Below are 21,343 nucleotides of genomic sequence, written 5' to 3'. Positions count from 1 at the left end.
GTGCAGCCCCATCCTGTACCTGTATTCATGCATAGCTTAATGTAGATCCAAATATGGATACCATTTATCATTTTGTTGTTAATAAATAGGAAGACATGTTAAAGACCAATTTCTTATGATAAAATACATGACAATTTTATGGAAAAAAGACAATTTTATGAAAAAAAAGACAAATTTACGGAAAAAAAGACAATTTAATGAAAAAAAGACAATTTTATGGAAAAACCTTAGCTGCGTTACCATGAAATCAGCAAAGTCAGTAAAAAAATTGTGTAACAAAAATAGAAAAAAAACTAAAAAGAAAGAAATTAAAAGAGGCATTTTAGTTTTGTTTCTATCAAAATATGTTGAAAAATCTACCCTAATGTTGGTTTGAATTCATGGAGACATGTTGTGCACACAATGTTGCTAACGTTAGCTAACAAACAAACAAACAACTATACATTTGTTTTGTTATTTTACTTTGATGTTTATTTTTAGCATCATTTGGCCACAAATGCCTCTTGAACTCAATGTAAACACAATATGTACATCTTGTTGCATTTAAAGTACTATTTATTGAAAAAAAAAACAATGTACTTCACATGCAGGTTAACATTATCTTTAACAAGAACCGGTGGCAAATTGTAGCACATGGGATAAATTACAGCCCTTCTAAGTCCTAATCCTAACTGTTTTTGGCAGAAATGCCCAAATTCTGAACATAGCTGTTGAAGCATGGGTAATGAAATTCGAGACTACTAAAAGCTAGTAAATAACATTGGTAGAAATCTGTACTGGAATAGCAGCGTACAAAAACTTTTAAACGTTAAAAAGTCAGCATAATGTAAATGTAACAAGAACTATATGTTTATTTTTGGTAAAACCAAACATATATGGTAAAAACATACATGAATAAAATTTTACTAAATATTTTAGAAACTAAATTGACTAAAACAAGAATAAATTGTTAATTTATCTGTTTCCAAATAACATTTGACTAAAATAGTTTATGTAACCCTTTTAAAAACTAATTCAAAACACTTTATCCTTCCACTTTGTCAAGCAGTTATTTTATCCTGTAGTGAGGGAGCCAAGAACATGATAAAAATGAATCTAATAACTGCAAAAAAATCTGACACTTAATCTAATATTGGAAATATGTGTGTAAATGAGTCAAATGTCCCTGTAGTGTAACACACATCTATCTAGAGGTAAAAGTGCACAGAATAATTACTTTGTTAAGGCCAGGTCTAGGTCCCTACATTCAAATCCAATAACTCTCAATAATTCTCCAATTATTAGATGTTGTGACATATAGTTTCCATGACCCTTTAAAATAATCAGTAACTGTTATACATGTTGTACTTCTGCATGGCACTCACCTCACGCCCATCTTGCAGTCCATGACGCACGGCATGTCAAACTCGGCCAGCAGGTCATCCATCTGGTTGTACTTCTCTCCATCCTTCTCCACGTCACCATGGTATGCAGGTACATATGGCCTCAAAACATCCTTCATTAGCCAGTCAAGGCAGCGCTGCTCACACTCGCAGTGCTTTTTCAGAATGCGACCGTTGGCTCCTGCCTTGAAACTGCCTGAGAGATGCACAGTAAGGTCAAAAATATATAAATAAATTCTCTGAAAATAGTGAAAATGATGGCAATATAAATTGTTTGTAGCCACCTAGAACATTCCCTACTACGTTATACAACATTACCTACTTTTATTTAATACAAAACTGCTGAAAATCTCAATCAAGCTGACTGTGTTTTGTTAAACGTTATGTAACAACACAGTTTCTAGGCCACTGCCAAGGCTTACCTGCATGTCCAGCCAGCTGGATCCAAGGGTACTTCTTTTTGAAGGACATTACAAAAGGGGACCAGTGCACCATGTTCTTGATCTTCTTCCATGATTTATGCTGTCCAGGGATACACAGAAAATGTAAATGAGAAATACAGCTTTTGGGACTTAAGAATAAGAATAAAACAAGGGTACATGAACATTTGACACTATAGAGTATCTGCACAAATATTTATATAAAAATAATTCTTTATGCTGCCTGGTTTCCTTAAGATTTTTAGGGTGGAGGTAAATACATTAGAATACACCAACACCTAAAGCACTTACACAAAAAAAGATTAAATTTGTTTGACTGCCATTATTTAACCACTCCCCATCAGCTTGCCAATTTCAACATGAAAAACAAGAAAGACAAGAGGCCAACTAGGCAAGCAACATAACGTGCCTTTCATAACAATACTTACATTTCATTCTGTGTTTGGTAGAATAATCAAAAGTTTTGACATTTTGTAAAACACAGATTTAAACCACTTGGCCCGATGAAAAGGGGGGAGACAAAAGAGAACAGTGTTGGTTCTAGAATTTGCTGTTGTCTGTCACGGAAAAAAACATCAGGGTACTCACTGGTGCAAAGACGGCTGTACCCAGTCCAATCTGACTTTTGTGACTTTACCTTTTTGGTAAATCTAATTACACTGAAGCTTCCACACAAAATGCCTGCATTACATGTTAGGTCTTGTTTTCCCAGCTCTGATTTACAGGCGGCAAACATGCCATGTTTCACTATGATCAGGAGTTGTGATAAGTAATTTTTTTTTCTTGGAACTCGGACTGATTCATAATGGGATCTATAGTGCAGCATTAAATTGTGTATCGTGCAGCTGGATTTAGAGCGTGTCAGTGTGTCTTTGGTATCGTGAGGGTGCAAAAAATACACCTTGCACAGATTAAAATGCACAAACGACATGTATAACATAATTATCTTAATTATTCATGGGTGTGTTTGGGCGTAAAGTGAAATAAACCATGAAATAAATCAGCGTGCCAGTAGTCATTCCCTTTAGGAGACAGGTGCGCTCTGCACATTCTTATGATAACAGTGCAGCACTTTGTGTGTCTCAGCACAGAATACTGACTTGTTTATTTAGCAGCTCATTTAAGGAAACAGCAATGTTATTTTATTCTTTATTCTGTTTATTGTTGAGGTATAGTTGGGTTTGTATTCTGCAAGGTTGGCGTGCAGTGCACATGGCGCACCTATAGGAATAGACTCTGATGATTGACTATTGTCTAGGTTCATTTTAATTCAGTGGTGCACCCCTGTTTTCCAGACCATTTCCAGACTACCACCCGCATCAGTGTAGATTCATTCCTGAATTCTAATGATATGTTAACAGTGCCGGTGCAAGGCGCGAAAATTGACTGTTGTCAGGGTATAAAATAGCAAAGAGCATCGCAATGCGCCTTACACAGGGTGTACGATAGGGCTCAAAGTCTCTATGGTGGACTGGAGATGTGGTTCCCTTAGTGACTGGAGAAAATTTAGAAGTCTATATCAGCTCCCACAGAGGAGATGTCCAAGTAGGGGACAAACTGAGGCTACACTTGTGTCCATTCTTGTTTCCAAAGGACTATGATCCGTAGTGACAACTAAAGCAAAATATTTAAGTCTGTTCACCATCCATTTTATACATAAAAACAAGTATCATGCTTGACTTATTAAACACCCTATATTTCTAGTTGACTAATATTCAAAGTTCCAGTGTATAAAATGAAATCCCTACTAATTTCTACAAACTAAATCTTCTAATACAGAGCACAATACAAAAACAAACTGGATGGTTACAGCACCATATATTATAGTGATGTAAGTACATTTTCAAGACTTTAGTAAGCCAGATGTTCGAGTACAGAGCATCTCATTCTGGTGGTAGTGATATAATTTGCCACATTAGAAAGCATACTGCAATAACCTATATTTTATTGTGTTTTTTTAATTAAAACTGGTTTGATAATAAGACAATAAAAACTAAACATTATTGATCACCTCCCAACAAATCATCAGCCAAGACATGTTTGATTTATTTACACCAGCAGACACTACTAACCTACTCACACTAAAATCTGACATAATTATTGATATAATTATAAAGTATGTTCTCTATATTATTTTGGATTGTGGATAGAGTCTTTTTATGTGAATTTAATTTATGGATATTTTTGAGAAAAGTGACAGCAATGTAGAAGTGAGTGTAGAATTGCTAAAGTGAGTACATTTGTTCATGTCTATTTCATAGATATAGGTAGCAAAGTTAAAATAATCTTTTAAAAAGTCTTTTGAATATACTCTATATGTCCAAATGTAGCTGCTTTAAGTTTTCATGCTTGACACAGGTGTGTAAAACTACACATACAGTCCCTGTAGAGAAGTATGGCCAATTGCATCTCTTCAACACATAAACATGAAAATACTGGCACTGTGCCTACTGCAAGACATAGGATAGATGGGTATAAATCCCCTAACATTGAGCTGTAAAGCAGTGGAACTGTTTTCTCTGGATTGTCAGAGTTAAATTTTTCAGTGAGGTGGTGATCATCCACCATCCTGACCTCATGAACTTGCTGAACACTATCAAAACCTAACAGCAATGCTGTAAAATCTATTCCCATGCCTGGACAGTAGACATACGCATAATAAGCTCTTTTTAATACAATTGGTTTCAGAAGAAACAAATAATGAGCAGGACTCCAATTATGCATGTAGTTTATATTTTAAATGGCACAAAATGTTGAGAGCTCCGTTGCTCTGCTCCAAAACAGAGAGCAGCGATTTCCTTTCCTAATGACATATTAAAGTAGTTTGACTCTTATTCTGTATGCATGCCATCATTTTAGTTTTTCCTTTGCACTCTGCGTACACAACCCCTCAAGTAAGTTCAACCCTGCAGAGCACGTAGTGGAAACTCAGTGCCCCCTGGGATTCAGCCATGGTGTGTGGGGAAAGCCTTTTGACACAAAAAAAAACTCATGATAGACTAGAAAAGGGTGCCTCTTGTGCAAAACAATACCTAAATCACACCTGCACTTGAACAGCTTGAACAGCCCTATGTGGATAAGATTTTATGAACAAGAAAGCACCTATTTTACAAGTAACATATAAGAAAATGCACATTATATTTTCTAGCTTCATTAGTCCAGGAGCTGATCAAAATAAAACTGGACAAAACTTCTTATAATCTCCTGAGACAATAAAGTTAAAGGCCAGTGTTATTACCTGAAATTCTCTGGTGATCAGGATGATTGATGTGGCAAGAAAACTTAATGCAGGAAGAAAAAGACTCCAGACATATGAGGCCACCGCTGACATGGTGCCAACAGTGAAGTATGTGTGATGCATAGAAGAATGATACTGGTCAGGACTTCATGGAACAAAAGGGCAGGGCAATGGGTTCTTCTCATTTGTTTCTTTGCATGAATGTATTTTGGAAAAAAAGCAGGTTACGCAAATGAAGAAGAGAGGCACGCGCTTGCTCTGGAACCATATGGAAACCTCTTTGGTTGCTGACCCAAGCATTAACCCATGCAAATTTGAGGGTTCTTCAGACTCACCACAAGAAAAGTTGGACCAGAGGCTTACAGGAGAGTGGCTAGAACAATATCAGGTCAGTAGTACACTGATCTTCCTCATTACAAAAGCCTCTGCCACTCACAAACAGCAAATCAATATAAAGTATAAAGTATAAACTAATAAGTCAGGTTGTGTGATGACTGCTCTGTCTCTGCTTTTTGCAGACAATGTGAACAGACGATAGAGCAGATAAAAGATGAAAACGTGAGATTTTCTATTTTTTTTCAGAGGTAAGGTCATATCCTCAATTTAACAGCACAGAGCATATTTATTTGATAACCAGTTTTCCTTTTCCTTTGGCCAACTCATGATAAATTTACTTTTTTTTACCTTAAAACTGCAAGTGACAAATGACTGGTCATTATCTTCCTTTTCCTATAACAAAACTAGCCTTAACTACTGTTAAGTCCAACTTCAACATCCAAGAAGTGCAAGTATTTGCCTCAATAATGGAATTCATAAGGCACTTTAGTGGTGAATTTATTTATATTATATATTATTATATTATTATATAGCAGTCTTCTGGCATGATGTCTGAATCTTCATGACTGAAAATCACAGAATAACAATCAACCCTTTTTTCCTGAGGTCCTATGCAAAATATTGATTTACTGTTGTTTACTCTGGCCTCTCTAAACAGAACAGCTTGATTCTGTCTAGTTTACAATGGGGAAGGATCTCCCATTTGCATGTAAGATTATAATTTGCATGGCTGTTGTGCCTTGCTCTGAGGAGAATATCAGCCTACTGTCAGTTCAAAAGTTCAACTTTCTACAACTGATCTAAGATGGATGTTAAAATTGTATATGTTTGTTAGAAAAGGATAAACATATTTTACTATCTTACAAGCAATAACAAAATACATACGCAACTAGTATTGGGTCAAAACGAGAACTAAAGGTGAGCAACCACCTTCTGTTTTTATGAGCAAGCATTGTCTTGAAACCGCAAATGTTTCCGACGCCTGTGCTGGGAGACGCTAGTACAAGCCGAGAGTGAAAGCTTGCATGTGGCAGCAATAGGCCAGTTCATCTTGATGGGGTGCACTGACAAACTGCTTTTAATCGCATCTCAGCAATGTGTTCCGGATTCCTTACAAGAAAACCAGTTCAACAGGTCACGTCTCAGAACGAGTAAGACGCTTAACACAGCCCTCAACAATAAAGCAAAATGTGTGCAATACATTCATACTGTCTGCCTGTTGGGAAACCACGAAAGCATCACAAAAATTACAGCACTGCTATCTAGTGGTTGGGGTTTAAACATAGTAATTAATTAACCAGAGTCTGACAACAATTTACCAATCATGTTTACTAATAATTAAATATCTATACTGTTTTTAAAAATAAAAAAAAAACTGTAAGGAAATTTATATATATATATACATATATATATATATATATATATATATGTATATATATATATATATATATATATATATATGTATATATATATAAATTTCCTTACACTCCAAGTCATATATTTATATATATATATATATATATATATATAAATTTCCTTACACTCCAAGTCACTGCATATTCCTTTTAGTTTTCTAGTTTTCTTCCGGCAACCGGAAGAAGCACCGCCATATCATGGGGAGAGCATTTGGCAGTGTAGGGTATTGCTATTGTTCTGATAAAGGCTGGCCAGGCTAAACTGAGCATGAGGAAAGGGATGCCGCTGTTTCACAGAGTCCCCCTTTGCCGTCGTTGGCGTTGTCAAAGTTTCCACTGAGTGCTGCTGGGGAAGGAAGTGGCTTTTAACCCCTCGAGAGGAACCTCTCGGTTAAGACAGGAAAGCGCTGGGCTTGGTGACAGAACTTTCCACATCTGCGACTGATGCGTCAAAAAGATAGAGATCTTTGCTGAGACAAGGTGCTTGACCACAAGAAATTAGACAACTTCTTCTCTGTCTGGCCAAAGGCAACATGCTCCCCCACTGAGTCCTGATTTGACTGCTTGATCTTTTGAGATATTATAATTTTGTCTAAACATTTCGCTTTCTACTGATTGTTACTTTCAGTGCATATTTCAGTCTGACATTGCCAAACTGGTAAATTAATTTTACAAAGCAAAAACCAATTCTTTTAACCATATGCATTAAAGACAGACCCTTTTTCCACAGTATTTGATTGTATCTGATGTTAGCTTAGATATGTGGTTGTCCTAGGTTTCCCACAAAATTTACTAACAGCTTTATCTACATCAAAGTAAAATAACATGCTGAATTAGACAGCATTAATGGGGAACACAAAAACATTACAAAAAAGCTGCTTACAGTAGCACCAGAATGCCCCGTCTACCTTCTCATGAGATAGCAAGTCCAATTATGCTCTCTTAGCTGCTAATCGCAAGCAGCATGATCTGTACTGTTAGTATATGCCATGTTAGTATTTACTCAAAATTTTGCTAGCAGTGGCTGAATAGGCTTAGAGTTAGAGGCTTAGAGTTAAACTATGGATGAGTGGTTGGCAAGTGATTGCTTTTGATTCACTCTTTGTCTAATTAGCTTTTACTCCAAAACAAACTAGGAGCAATTGTTGCAAATGCTTGTGATTCTGTTGTAGCTGTATTATTATCTATATGTAATTAGTGTTTATAAGTAAAGGGCTGCTTGAAGGAGTTGAAGTCAGAAGAACCCAAAAGTCCTGACAAAGACAAAGCGAAGTGCATAAACATGCACCTCACGTGGGAGAAAAATCCCCAAAGGTCTAAGGGTGTATGAAAAAGGCTCATGCTTTTTAGTTCTCGCGAGTAAACAGCAGCTCATTAGTATCGGATGGTAATTTCCTTTCGTGGCTATCCCCTGTTGTGCACAGCAATGGGGTGTACCACTCAAGAAAAAAAAACCTTGAGAAAAGAAAAAAAAAGAACAAGGCCGGTGAACTTCCTGTCTGTTGCATTTGAAACGGCTCTTTCCAGCAGAGCTGCTGCAGCAAAGAAGCCCAGCTGTTTGAAGCAGGCATGCCTTGACGTCAGCTGGTTGCTAAGCAACCGTCAACCACAGGGGTGTTACATTTTCCATTGCTTGTAGTTCTCAGATCCTCCAACAAAAACAAGCTGCAGCCCTGTCATTCTTTTCTGGGTGGGTGATGGTGTACAAAACTTGCTGCATGACTTCCAAAAGTCAGGGTTAGTGTAATTATCCTGCACTTAGGCTAAATATCTCAGCCATTCAAAGATTTTCAGATCTGACAAACACGGTACTGCCAGCCCTAGCACCTCTAAAGCACCTACAAGAGTTTACAGTGCTTACTAGAAAATACCACTCGTGATTTTTTTTCAAAAGGCAGGATTTCCCTAGCCTAGGGAGGCTCTCAAAAACTTAGAAAAAAAGCAAAGGCAGGAGTCCAGCACAGTTTGCTGATTTGCCTGCTCTTACACTCTGTTATACTTGGTAATTAACTGTTGAGTTGAATCAGGTGTGCTTGGATGAGAAAAGCACACAACTGTGCAGGAATCCAGCCATTCAGTTCTGGGGTTTACCTATCTTGCCATAAGTCACTGCAATAATTTCTGGAAAAAAGACATAAGCAGGCACAACTACATACACACTCCCAGAGTTTTCATACTGCTGCAGTCATAGTTGATGATGACATTGAGCACATTTACAGAAACCCTTAACTTACTCGCTACTCAATCCTCACAGTATCCTCCCACTCCTTGCTGGCTGCAGCTCACAGGAGCAGGCCTAGACATGTGCTTCTTACAACATGCAAGCTATCACAAGGACTGAGACAGGAAAGAGTACATGTCTTGCACCTAAGACAAAAAAGTAGGAGTGAAAGCAACTACTACAACACTAATGCTTAGTCACTAAGCCTGTTCCTGTTCATAAAAAGAAAAGAAAACACATCATGCAACACTTTTTTTACACACAGAACACAGAGGGGTATTCCAGCTCTCTAAGAAGCAGTAACTGAGCTCATATTCACTGAAACTTGTTCCAACATTCTTTAGGAAAATTCACTAAATATTTTACAAGCTTTTAGCATTAGTAGTCCATTATTAGCCATTTATTGGGTCTGTGAAGCAGCAAAACAAACAAAACATTTGCAGCCTACAAGCTGACAGTGAGGACCATCCATTCATCTGAGTTATGACTGATACTTGTTACAACATATAACCAAAAGCCTGTACCTTTTTTTGCAAAATACTGGCCAACACAAACAGAAACACACACACACACCATAGGCTCTTCTCACATCATTACTGAAGGCATGCTTATAACATGACGGGTCATATACTCATACTGCGCTCTTGCACAGTCTGCTTATTTCACCACTAAACTAAACTCTCTGTTCACTCTGTGTTCAATGGTTCAACACCAAAATATCAGCAATTCTTACAGGGAGTAAAAAATAAACCTACTTCTTTTTTTAGTTCAGACATGTAAAGTCAACTTCACTACTCCCAATCTGCTGTGAGCAGTCACATTTACATTGCTTTTTCACTGCTCTGTCTTTCTATTCGTCTGTGGTTAGGGCAACAAATGATGCCATATATAATTAATTGATTATTTTGATCGTTTCTTCTTCATAAAGGTTTGGCAAAGTCTTTGTAGCATATCCCACTATTACATGCCGTGAGTAAGATGTTGATGAGTATTATCTCCTGGTTTGATTTCTGACACACTAAGGTGATGCCACTGTAAATGTGTTACTGTGCTCATGTGGCTTTCTTGGGCCACAGTGCCTACATACAACAGTTTTCTCACACTGTACATCAGTAAATGTTACAGTAAGGCCAATACAGTTTTTCCTTTACTGCAGCAAACATGATGTTGCTAGCAAACTGCACACATGCTTTATTCATACAAACTTTAATTTCAGATAAATATTAGGTAACTTAGCTTTGCAGTTTTTAAATAATGATTTATTTATTAAGGGAAAAAATATCCAAACAAACCGGTCCGTCTGTGAAAAAGTATTTGCCCCCATTAATGAACTATACTTAATCACATATTTTCACAGTTTCACTACTAACCACAACCAGGCCTGATTACTGCCAGACCTGTAGAATCAAGAAATCACTTAAACAGAACCTGTCTGACAACATAAAGCAGATAAAATATCTTAAAAAGCAACACATTATTGCCCGATCTGAAGGGGTTCAAGAACAGGTCAGAAAACCAAGTAATTAAAATCTATAGAAAAGGTTACAGAGTCATTCAAAGTTACTTATTAGGCCTTGGGACCACAGTGAGAGCTATTATTCACAAATAGAGAAAAACAAGTACAACACTGGTGAACCTTTCTAGGGCATAAAACAACAGTTAAGGTATGATTCAGTAATAAGAAAAAGACGAAAAGTGAAAATAGCATCAGGGGAGAGTTTCAAGGTAAAAACACTGCTAAACAAAAAGAACATTTGGCCAAACTTTCATTTGCCGACAAACATCTTGATGGGTAAATATTCGGTGGACTGATGGGACAAAAGTGGAACTTTTTGGAAGGTGTGTGTACCGTTACATCTGGGGTAAATCTAACAAATTATTTCAGAAAAAGAACATCATACTCAATGTAAAACATGGTGGTGGTAGTGTGGTGGTCTGGAGCTGCTTTAGAACCAAAACAAATGCTGTAATTGATTAAACCATGAATTCTCTAGCACAAATTCCTGAAAGAGAATGGAATGATTGTTGCTGCCATGGGCGGCACAATCAAGGTATTAGGTACACAAGGCTAAATTGGTTTGAATAGATTTTTTTTCTTAATAAATAAAATTATCATTAAAAACTGATTTTTATATTTACTCAGTTCATATTTGGCTGGCACTTAAATGTGTTAATCTGAAAAAAGTATGATAAAAAACAAAACAAAAGAAATGCAAACACCTTTTCCTAGCACTGTATATAAAAATAATAAAAAAAAAAACATGATTTATTTTGTGTTTAGTTGATCACAGATTATCTGTAGCCTGTAACATCACCCCTAAAGCTGTAGTATAAACGACTGCCCAGCATGCCCAGTAGAAGTGTTCAGTGTCCTGCTCCAGCCAGGACTGTTGACCATATTATGAAAGCTGAGGAAAGTCAGGGAGACTGCATGGATCATTTCATGTAGTCTTGTTTCATGAGCCGAGCCTTTTACGTTATACTTGGTGACCTTTATTTTGTGACAATCAGTTTGTATGCTTTTTTTAAAGTAAGGTTAACTAATTAAATCTGGTTACGAATTTAATCTTAACTCAACATTGTGATAAAAGTTTGCCATAGCTGTCTGTAGAATGTACAACCAGCAAACTCAGTCTCAAATAAATCCCTGCAGCAAACACCATTAGACAGCTAACTAAGTATTTTCATCACAATGAATTTCCCTTTTAATTACAGGGAATTTAACAAATAAGGGTAAGTCTATCCTCAAGGCATGTTATTATAAGATACCACAAGAAAATATGTTCAGCACCTCTGTTCAAGGCCACTGATCTTCAAACAGACCTTTGATTTTTGCTGTACTGTTTCATGGTACACCATGGTATAAAAATCCACAGACTGTGGACATTTCTTTTATTACCACATTATTATTCCTTATTATTGCTGGGCTGAATACTTATTGACAAAAAAGAGCATTTAGGACATTGAGTTGCTCTGTGATTGCTCTGCAATTTCTGATCATAAAAATACAGAAATTTTCACTTTGACCTTCATCTGCTACTGCCAGAGAGCCAGAGCTCTGTGCCACGGCCATAAACACGGCACAGGCCTGCGTGAAAGAGCATGTTAAGATTGTTAATTGACTGTCGTATGTAATGCTCGCTCTACCATTTAAATATCATATTTAATTTGTGTTAATAATCAGCAGATTAATTCATAATAAAGCTTATCTGAACACAGGTTACAAAGTGCTCTACCACAATCCAACTACAATACTTTCTGCTTCTACAATTATAACTGTAATTTAATAATTTAAACTAATATAAATCTTTTTCTTTATTGAAGGCTTATATGTGTTTTATATGTTTTTCATAGTGATGCATTCACAATTAAACTGGACTTCTCAGTAAAGGACCTTCACTTGTAACAGAGTAACAGTGTGATTTTAGTACTTTTATTAATGTGAAGACTGTGAACACTTCCTCTATTTCTGATGCCAATGCATGTGCAAAATAACAATCTTAAGTTATATAACATTATATAATAATCAAATTAATTGTTTTGTTTCTTACTGTCATTATGTTAATGCTTTAGGGCAGTGGTTCACAGATCTTCTACAACCATTGTTCTCAAGCCTAGGGGTCCATGATATAGAGCCAGAGGGTCCACTATTTGTTAAACTTTAACATAAACTAATATGATATGAGAAAAAAAAAATACAACTACCTTAAGTTTGGCTTTAGTGAGAATAGTGACAGCAAAATGTAATCTGCAGAGTAAAAAAGTAAAAAAAAAAACATTCTTAGTAGCTCAGCAGAATCCCTTATCACTGGAGAAAAGCTCTTGTTTCATCAAATGAAAAAGATTTGCCTAATATGTAGACATGTAAATTGACCGGGGTACCCAAACTTTTGCATATGAGTGTATGATCTCATTATACTGTGTGACAATGGTCATCCCTCACACCCTGGACACGCCACTAAGAGCCATGGTCATTTTATTCAAAATCAAACCCTAGAAAATGTCCTCTTTCTCACAGAGGGTCACGCCATATAAAGGATGAACACAAATGTGTAAAAATCCTTGACTGAAGCCCCATTTTGTTCCAAAGTCCAAAAATGATGGACATCTCAAGTATCTCAAGTAACTGTAAATGAAATACAGTAAAACCCATCCACGTGGAATCCTGAATTACCAAAACTAACAACAACCACCACCTTATTTACTCATCTAGTCTCATACTCTCACCTCTTAGTTTCAGCAAATACATAGAACAAATTCCAATGGCTTCGAAAGAGGAAGTAAAATGCACATTTAAATCGCATTTAAAGTGACTCCTCCCTGAAGGCAAGGTTTACTACTATATGCTTTCCATGGATTTCACACAGAATTGGGCTGCTTTATTTGCACTTGACTAGATCAATCTATTTACATCCTACGACCTTTAAGTGGCTTATAAAGCATTACAGATGTAATCACATACTGATCTCAAAGTCAAACCCAGTGGATTTTTTTTTAGGTTTAGGTTTTTAACTTGTTTGACTAAAACCACTGATACCACCAATTTTCCTTCCACAACCATCACTTAGATTGCTCATTATGCATAAAACAGCTCCGAAATGTTTAAAAAGGGGTGCTTTGACAAGAATCGTACCCTCAAGATAATTATGAAATAGTTGTCCACAACATAAACCTAAAACAGGTGTAAAGTCAAACCCAGTGGAAACTTTTATGGGTCACTCATTTAAGCAAAACCACTGATAACACCAAGTTAGCGCCACTTAATTTTCCGAAGCCCCAGAACAGCCCACCAAAACCACAGTGTCAACGGCCATGTACACAGAGATAATTATTAGTCAACAAGCAATATGCAACATTTATTAAAAATAAGCTATAATTTTCAAAAGCTTAAAGTATCATTTCCAGGAGAAAGATGGCAAAGTTTGTAACACACACAGAACTATGTGCTGCTACTGGAAATAGACTCATTTTAGCTGTGGCAATGAGGCTGTGGAGAATTATATCTGAAAATAATTGATGCTGCCTGTTCTAAAGGAGCCAAGTCACTCAAGCACATTAAAAGCTTTCAGATGCTAACTATGCAGTACAATTATTACTTAGTCATCTTTATTTTTATATTTTTCTCCAGATATGTGGAACTGCCTGAATATGAAAAATACACTAACATAATTCTAAGAATAGTATGACCACACATAAAGAGATAAATGCTCCAACTCGGAGTGTGGAAACAGGAAGATTAAGCTGAACTGTTTCAAATTCCCATGCAAATGCTAGCAAGGCTATGCAGAAGGAAGAAGATTGTCATTCAAAGATTGTTTTTTTAAACATTCTTAAAACATTCCATGAAATTCCACCATGATCTGCTCAATCACAAAGGATTCTAACAGCAAAAACATAAGCTGCACTTTCACAAATATAATATTTTAATGCCTTTTTTCATAAAATTAGGAATTCTTTACAAGTAAGAAAATTATGATTATTGAACAAACAAGCAAAAGCTCTGATGTGAAAAGCTAAACATTCTCATCTTTAGGACTTTAGTGTTCCTTAGTCATTTATTCTCCATCTACACAGTGTCAGAGGTAATATACAAATTCTGTGTAAATTAACATGAATTACAGACGACTGAATGACCTTGGGCTTGTGGGCACTCAGCATATACACTGCAGATTATGAGCAGCAGAGCAAAAAATAGCAAAAAAGGGTTTTTGTTTTTGTTTATGTGAAACAAACCCCCCATGTTAGGCCTGCTGGCAGTCAACGGACGTGGTGTGTTGGGCCACATTATTCCACTGCTCATGATGTGGTTAAAGGGCCATGTGATAAAAATCACTAAACAGAACTCTCTGAGACAGCAGCAACATGCATGAAGACCACAGATTCCCCCAGTGAGGCATACCTGAACTTTTTTGATCGCATTTACTGTCATGTTATTTTTCACAGTATAAGTGTTAAAAGAATATATTTCTGTTAGCATTGATTTTCTTTAAAAAAAATTATTTCTATTTTTATTCATGATTTTCTCCCCACTTTTAAAGGCCAATTATTTCACTAGGACTCCCCTCATCACTACCAATGCTCTCCTCTCTAGGAAGGTAAAACTACCACATGCCTCCTCTGTTACATGTGAAGTCAGCCACTGCTTCTTTTTAACCTGCCGCTCAACTAGCATCACTGTATAGCCAGTGCACTCTGAGGAAAGAGCGGCAACACGGATCTGAAATATCGGCTAACAGTCCAACACTACGCTAGAATGCGGAGACAGCACACCGTCTATCCAGCTAGAGAGAGCAAGAGCAATTGTGCTCTCTGAGACACTGGCTGCTGATGGCACAAACACATTCACGTGTTTATAAACCCTTGTTTTCCACAGTGAAGTACAGCACCATATCTGCAGCAGTTAGCCTGCTTCTGTAGAAAGGTGTTGCTTAAATGTCATTGGTAAGAAGCTGTTAAGTCTTGGCTCCCAGTTTGATCTCTGACATCCTGGGTGAAGCTGTTCTCATATGGCACTTTGCCTACATACTGTAACAGCTTTACCCCTATGTGTTACAGGGAAGCCAAAATGCTTCCTTATGTGTGATTTAACAGATTAAGGACAATTTTTTTAAGGTTTTCCTCAACTACAGCAACCATGACTCTGCTTACAACATGCTTTGTTCATACGACACACAGCAGCTTTGTCTGTTATTCCAGTTCAGCTCTGCATCCAGATTTAGATTATTTCTGCATTTTTCGCACTATAAGGTGCACCGGATTGATAAGGCGCAATGAATGTCTATTTCCTGGACTATTTTTATACACAAGGCGCACCAGATTATGAGTCGCATTATTTTTAAAGTCTAACAAGCGCTGGATGTTAATCTACACATAAACTGTTTATTTGTTTTATCTACAGTATGCTTAGATTTCCACTGATTTCCACTAAGACAAGCCAGACATAAACTGAGGAACCCTGAGTTTTCCGGAAAGCCAGGGTGATATTAGCTAGTGGTTCATCCCACATAGCTTGTTTTAACATGGTAAATAGGAAGGCTACAGTAGTTAGCAGCAGGCTACAGGCCGATAATACTCACCTCTGAACGGCAAAAGAGTCTCGCGTTTTGATGATGGAGAACTAAACTATAGAACTTAACTATAATGCTGTATTTCAGCGGAGTGGCTAATGCTACTTAAAACCTGTCTGATAAATTCATACATAAGGCGCATCAGATTATAATGGCGCCTTACAGTGCAAAAAATTATGGTAACTGCAAATGTAATATATATTAAAAATGTTAACCACATTATCACATTATTTATTTTGTGTTTAGTTTTTTTACCAACTGATTCACAATTCACATTCACACAGAACTGTGAGGGGTGATATTAATTAATTATTTGCGGCCCAAAATGAAAACTTCAAATATTTATTAAGGAAATTAACATTTTTAACATCCGAGCAAACATACCAATACAGCTCACATTACAGAATCAAATCAAATGCTGAAAACAACAGCTACTTTAAAAAAACACTACTATATATACATGAAATAAGTTACATGATTCCCAGGTCCCTTGTACTGAGCTATTTGTTCCTGGATCTGCCTTTGTGCTTTACTTAAAGGGCGGCTAGCTAAAATCAGGGAGAAAAGTCCCCACGGTCTGACAGCAGGACACAGAAGTACCTTTGTATGTGAGAATGTCAAGCATTACTCAAGGAGAATACTGACTACACACAAACAGCAAAGCTTAACTACAGAAGCAATGCACTGAAGCAAGGCCCATTTTAATCAACACGCTACTTTTAACGTGGAAAATAAAAGTAATATCAACACAGAACAAAAAAAGGGGAGTACTTCTGCAGTTGGGAAATTAAGTGATATAATTACACCTTCCTTGTTTAGTTGTTGCACTGCAACAAAACATAAGATTTAGACTTACCGCTTTCTGCTGGGTCTGCAAGAAGGCTGGTGTGCGCTCAGGGTCACTGGAAATGTCGTCCTCTGATTCTTCCCAAGAGGAGGAGAAGCCTGTGGATGAGGCTGATGAGGAAGAGAGTTTCCGTTGGGCTCGAGAAGGCCTCGGGCTGACCTCAGGCTCATGGCCCTCCCCACAGGCCTCCATGCCATGGTCAGTCACTATGACTGCAGGTATTGGGGCTACCTCAAGGCAGCTTCCCTCCACCTCTTTAGACTGTGCTTCCATTAGCTCAGCCTTAACCTCAGTTGAGCAGGTCTGGGTCCATGTCTCTAATTGCTCAGGGGCGGTTAAGTCATTACTAGTCCCTTGTGAGGTACTGGAGAGGCTACTGACAGGGCTGTCACCTCTGTTCCAAGTTTCCTCCAATTTGATGCCCCTCAGACCACTCACTTCCGCATCTGAGTAGCTTGCATCATTTTCTTCTAGGCTTGCCTCTGGCACGCGACAATTTTTCCCATTCTGCAGCTCCTTGGGGATCCCTGCAAAGTTTTCCAGAAGGTTTGGCTTATCAGACTGAAGTAAGGGGCCACGATTTGGGCTGGGTCTCCTTGAAAGACGTGGGCTCCGCTGAGTGTCCCTGCTCTGAGCCTGTGCAGAAATATGCTCAAATAAGTCTACTTTCTTGTTCACTTCCACGTTCTGGAGTTCGCGACAACGCTGGAGCTGCTGAGCAGCGCGTCTCTCTGTCTCCTCCTGGTCATCTTCTGGACCAGAACCGCTCAGTCGCCGCACCCGGGTACTCACGCTTACTCCTAGCTGGTCTGATGAGTGGTATGCCCTGGAGCTACTGGAACCAATCATTGGAGGAAAGACAAATGAAGTTCCAGTTGAGCCAGGACTCAAGCTACCAGGGCTGCAAGGACCACCGGTGCAGGAGGTGGAGCGGTTTGGCACCGGCAGCACAGGCCTCCCAGTACGAGGACTGCTTTTATCAGTCAGGTTATTCGCGTTCATCATGATCAAGTTGTTCAGGGCATAAGCAGCCATAGTTGCAGGCTGACTCTGTCCATATATGCTCCCATTTAGACCTCGTCATCGACACTGCACTGGCCTCTGCAGCCACTCATCATGAGGTCATGGTTAGGAAAAAAAAAAACGGTGACCCAAGCCCTCATGCTTCATTTATTCACTGTATATTCAGTCATGGCCATTACCCCTCCATGCCCAAGTAAGATGCTATAAAGAAAAAGAAAGTGGTTAAAATTTTTGCAGACCGAAAGGTTGCATTTTTATTAAATAGTAAAACTAACTTCAAGAAATGAAGTCATTCGCTAAAGTCTTATAAATGAAAAATAACAAAAAACAAAGATTAATACAGCCATAGAAAAATGTTTAATAGCCTATATAATATTAAACTAACATACTGCCATTATTAATTTAATGAAACTAAAAGTGATACTAAGTCTATACTTTCCTCAAGCAAGATGTACAACAATGATCTTGACTAACAGATTCAGAAAATGGCAAGGCCCCAGCTCTCCTGATGTTAAAAATTTGTGGTTTAGAGTAGAAATGAGCCAAGTGGAACCTTTTAGTTCTATTAGTTTCCATTTATGGGAAAAGAATGCAAGGACATTGAGAGATTATGTTTAAACAGTACATTTAAAATTTGATTAACTGACACTTTTTAAATTCTGAATCACAAGAAGCATGTGGAGTCTTTTTCTATTTCATTCGATCTCATGTAATGGGACAGAACAGGCCCAGCATACACTAAAGTGTGAGTTTGTGAAGATTTTTTTTTAAATAGTGAAACTGGCATTGTAGCCTCAGCACAAAATCTTATACTCTTGAACATGCTTTATTATTTCATACATCAATCATAATAGCTGACCTGCCTTATGCAACTGTTTTCAGGGAACTTCAAATGAAAAAGACAGTCAGCAAACTGACAACAAGTCTGTAGTGCTTGTACTGTACTGTAGTAGTAGTAGTTGTAGTAGTTGTAGTAGTTGTAGTGTGCTGTAGTAATTGTCTGTTTCAATGCAAAGTAACCCTTTATTAAAATATTAACAATGCATAAACAGTGGTTTATTGCTAAACATATCTACTATCATGCAAAAACCTACTATCTGCATAGTTACTGTTTCTTTGTGTTTACAGCAAATATATAGCAACAATATACTTATTTGTTAACATTTTCATACCCTTAAACTGGTCATCACATATCACACAGTGATAATTACTACTGATAGGTACTAAATTTGGTGTCTGATTTTATAATAATGCAGGACTACTCTGACTAACCTCAGTATGGGTGTGTCATCATATTGTAGTACATTTACACAGCAATTAAACTCCTATAGCCTGGCACTTAGGAACTGTACATAAAGTTAAACTAGCTCTGTGGAAATGTGCAGGGGCTTTGCTCTATGCACTGCTCAGCAAAATGAGTAAAACAGAGGCAACAAGACACGTGGTGACACCCAACTCGGAGGTCTTACTGTTACCAGTCTGAGAAACATGACTGAAGGCGCTCAGATAAAGACAAGACTTCATGCTTTTAGAACACTGTGAGTCAAAGTTTAGACACATAGTGTAATTTATTTAAGGGTTATGAAAGTCTAATGGTAGACACTGAGCTCGACACACACACACTCGAGTCTACAGGCTGCTTTTAATACGGGTTTAATCCGCGTGCCTGTAGCTCATGCTGAGCTTCACAGATGTTATGACTCTAGTTACATTACGCACTGGGTGTTGAACCACTGCTGCGTCGTTATAACGCATCTATAAGCTCATGTATCTTCCCAAACTCTCGTCTCTTGCTCGAGAGAGGACTGAAGAGTAAGCTTTTCTTCTTCTTCTTCTTACCTGTGGGACAACAATATCGCCCCGAACACTCCTCTTCCTTAAACCCCACAAACTCTCCTCACACACACACACACACACACACACACACACACCAGTGTTACAGCACTGACTCTGACTCACCTCGTTTCTGACTCGAGTGGAAGTTCAGGTTAATATCCGTCTCCAGCCCGGTCCTCCCTGTGCACAAATAAACCACCACACACAGTCCTCCCGCAGTAAAGTCCAGTCTCAGCACTAACTCGCGAACTTTAACTCGCTCTAGGTCCGCAGTAATCCAGCAGATGGGTCGAAACTCTCCTCTCCAGCTCGCTTCGAGAGCTCGGCTGTTTGGTTAACGACGTACAAAGAAAGACAGGAAGGAAGTTGAGCTGCCAGTCGCTGTGAATACAGATCAGTCTCTCTCTCTCTCTCTCTCTCTCTCTCTTATCCTTTTACTCTCTCTCATCTCTCATTCTCTTTCTCTCTCTTACTCTCTCTCTTATTCTTTCACTCTCTCTCTCTTACTCTTTCTCATTCTCTCTCTCTCTCTCTCTTACTCTCTCTTATTTTCTCTCTCTCTCTTATTCTTTCTCTCTCTTACTCTCTTTCACTTACTCTCTCTTACTCTCTCTCTCTCATTCTTTTTCTCTCTCTCTAACTCTGTCTCTCTCTTATTCTTTCACTTTCTCTCTCACTCTTACTCTCGCCCCTTCTCTCTCTCTTTCTCTCTCTCTCTTGCTCTCCCCCGTCTCTTTCTTTCTCTCTCTCTCTTACTCTCTCTCTCTCTTATTCTTTCTCTCTGTCTCTCTTACTCTCTCATTCTCTCTATCTCCCTTTAAAGTATATATATATATACATTAAAGTATTTTAATGTATATTTTGAATTCCAGCATGTTACTGTGATGTTATAGTGCATGTATTGTATAATTTATTTCACTAAATGTAGTAAACCCCTGTTACAGTTTTTCTCAGTCGATTTGGTACATTTCTCACATCATGATTGGCATCACAACAAGTGCATTTCTCAAAACAGTTAGTGCAAACAGCAAAACTCAACAAAATACCTGCAAAAGCATGTAACTCACTCGGACAAATATTTATGTCAATCAACTAGTCAGTGCCATCAGAATGCCTAGTCTGTGTGTCATTGCCTCTGAACAAGGCAGTCAAAATACTTAGTCATGTTGTCAACAGTGTATAGTGTAAGTATATTTTGGTGGAAACAAGCTTTTGATTAAAATCAAATAAATTAAAACTGCATTAAAACTTGTGTACAAACTTACACAAAACTCCTGGGAGACTCACAGCAAGAAATTGGACTGTAATCAAAATGTTTGAGTAATATTCTTTTACTGCATTGTTTGCACTGCAATTTGTTGACAAAAAAATTACAGAAATTCAGGAAAGACAGACAACTGTTTGGCAGCATTCCCTTGTAATGCTTTTGAATGATCAAAGACACAGTTGTTCTTCCAATATTTGGCTGCACCCAGCGACCAGCTTCAGCCATTGTAAGACCAGGATTTTACCAACAAAGTTTTATAGAAATGTATACA

General features: G+C 37.8%; 1 protein-coding gene across 1 annotated transcript in view; it reads right to left on the bottom strand.

The window, feature by feature from the left end:
- Nucleotides 1–20,509, bottom strand: part of itpkb (inositol-trisphosphate 3-kinase B) — a 28,598-nt gene extending 8,089 nt beyond the window's left edge. The window contains exons 1-4 of the mRNA XM_007239124.3: nucleotides 19,929–20,509; nucleotides 16,956–18,170; nucleotides 1,805–1,904; nucleotides 1,365–1,578 (exon numbers count right to left, since the gene is read on the bottom strand). Of these exons, the coding sequence (XP_007239186.2) occupies nucleotides 1,365–1,578; nucleotides 1,805–1,904; nucleotides 16,956–17,981 (1,340 nt within the window). The 5' untranslated portion in view covers nucleotides 17,982–18,170; nucleotides 19,929–20,509. The remainder of the gene's footprint in view (nucleotides 1–1,364; nucleotides 1,579–1,804; nucleotides 1,905–16,955; nucleotides 18,171–19,928) is intronic.
- Between the last annotated feature and the right edge of the window lie 834 nt (nucleotides 20,510–21,343).

Source organism: Astyanax mexicanus, chromosome 1, assembly GCF_023375975.1.
Source record: "Astyanax mexicanus isolate ESR-SI-001 chromosome 1, AstMex3_surface, whole genome shotgun sequence".
In the NCBI taxonomy this organism is placed as follows: Eukaryota; Metazoa; Chordata; class Actinopteri; order Characiformes; family Acestrorhamphidae; genus Astyanax; species Astyanax mexicanus.
The sequence above is the reverse complement of the archived record's forward strand: the minus strand, read 5'-3'. Positions and strand labels throughout refer to the sequence as shown.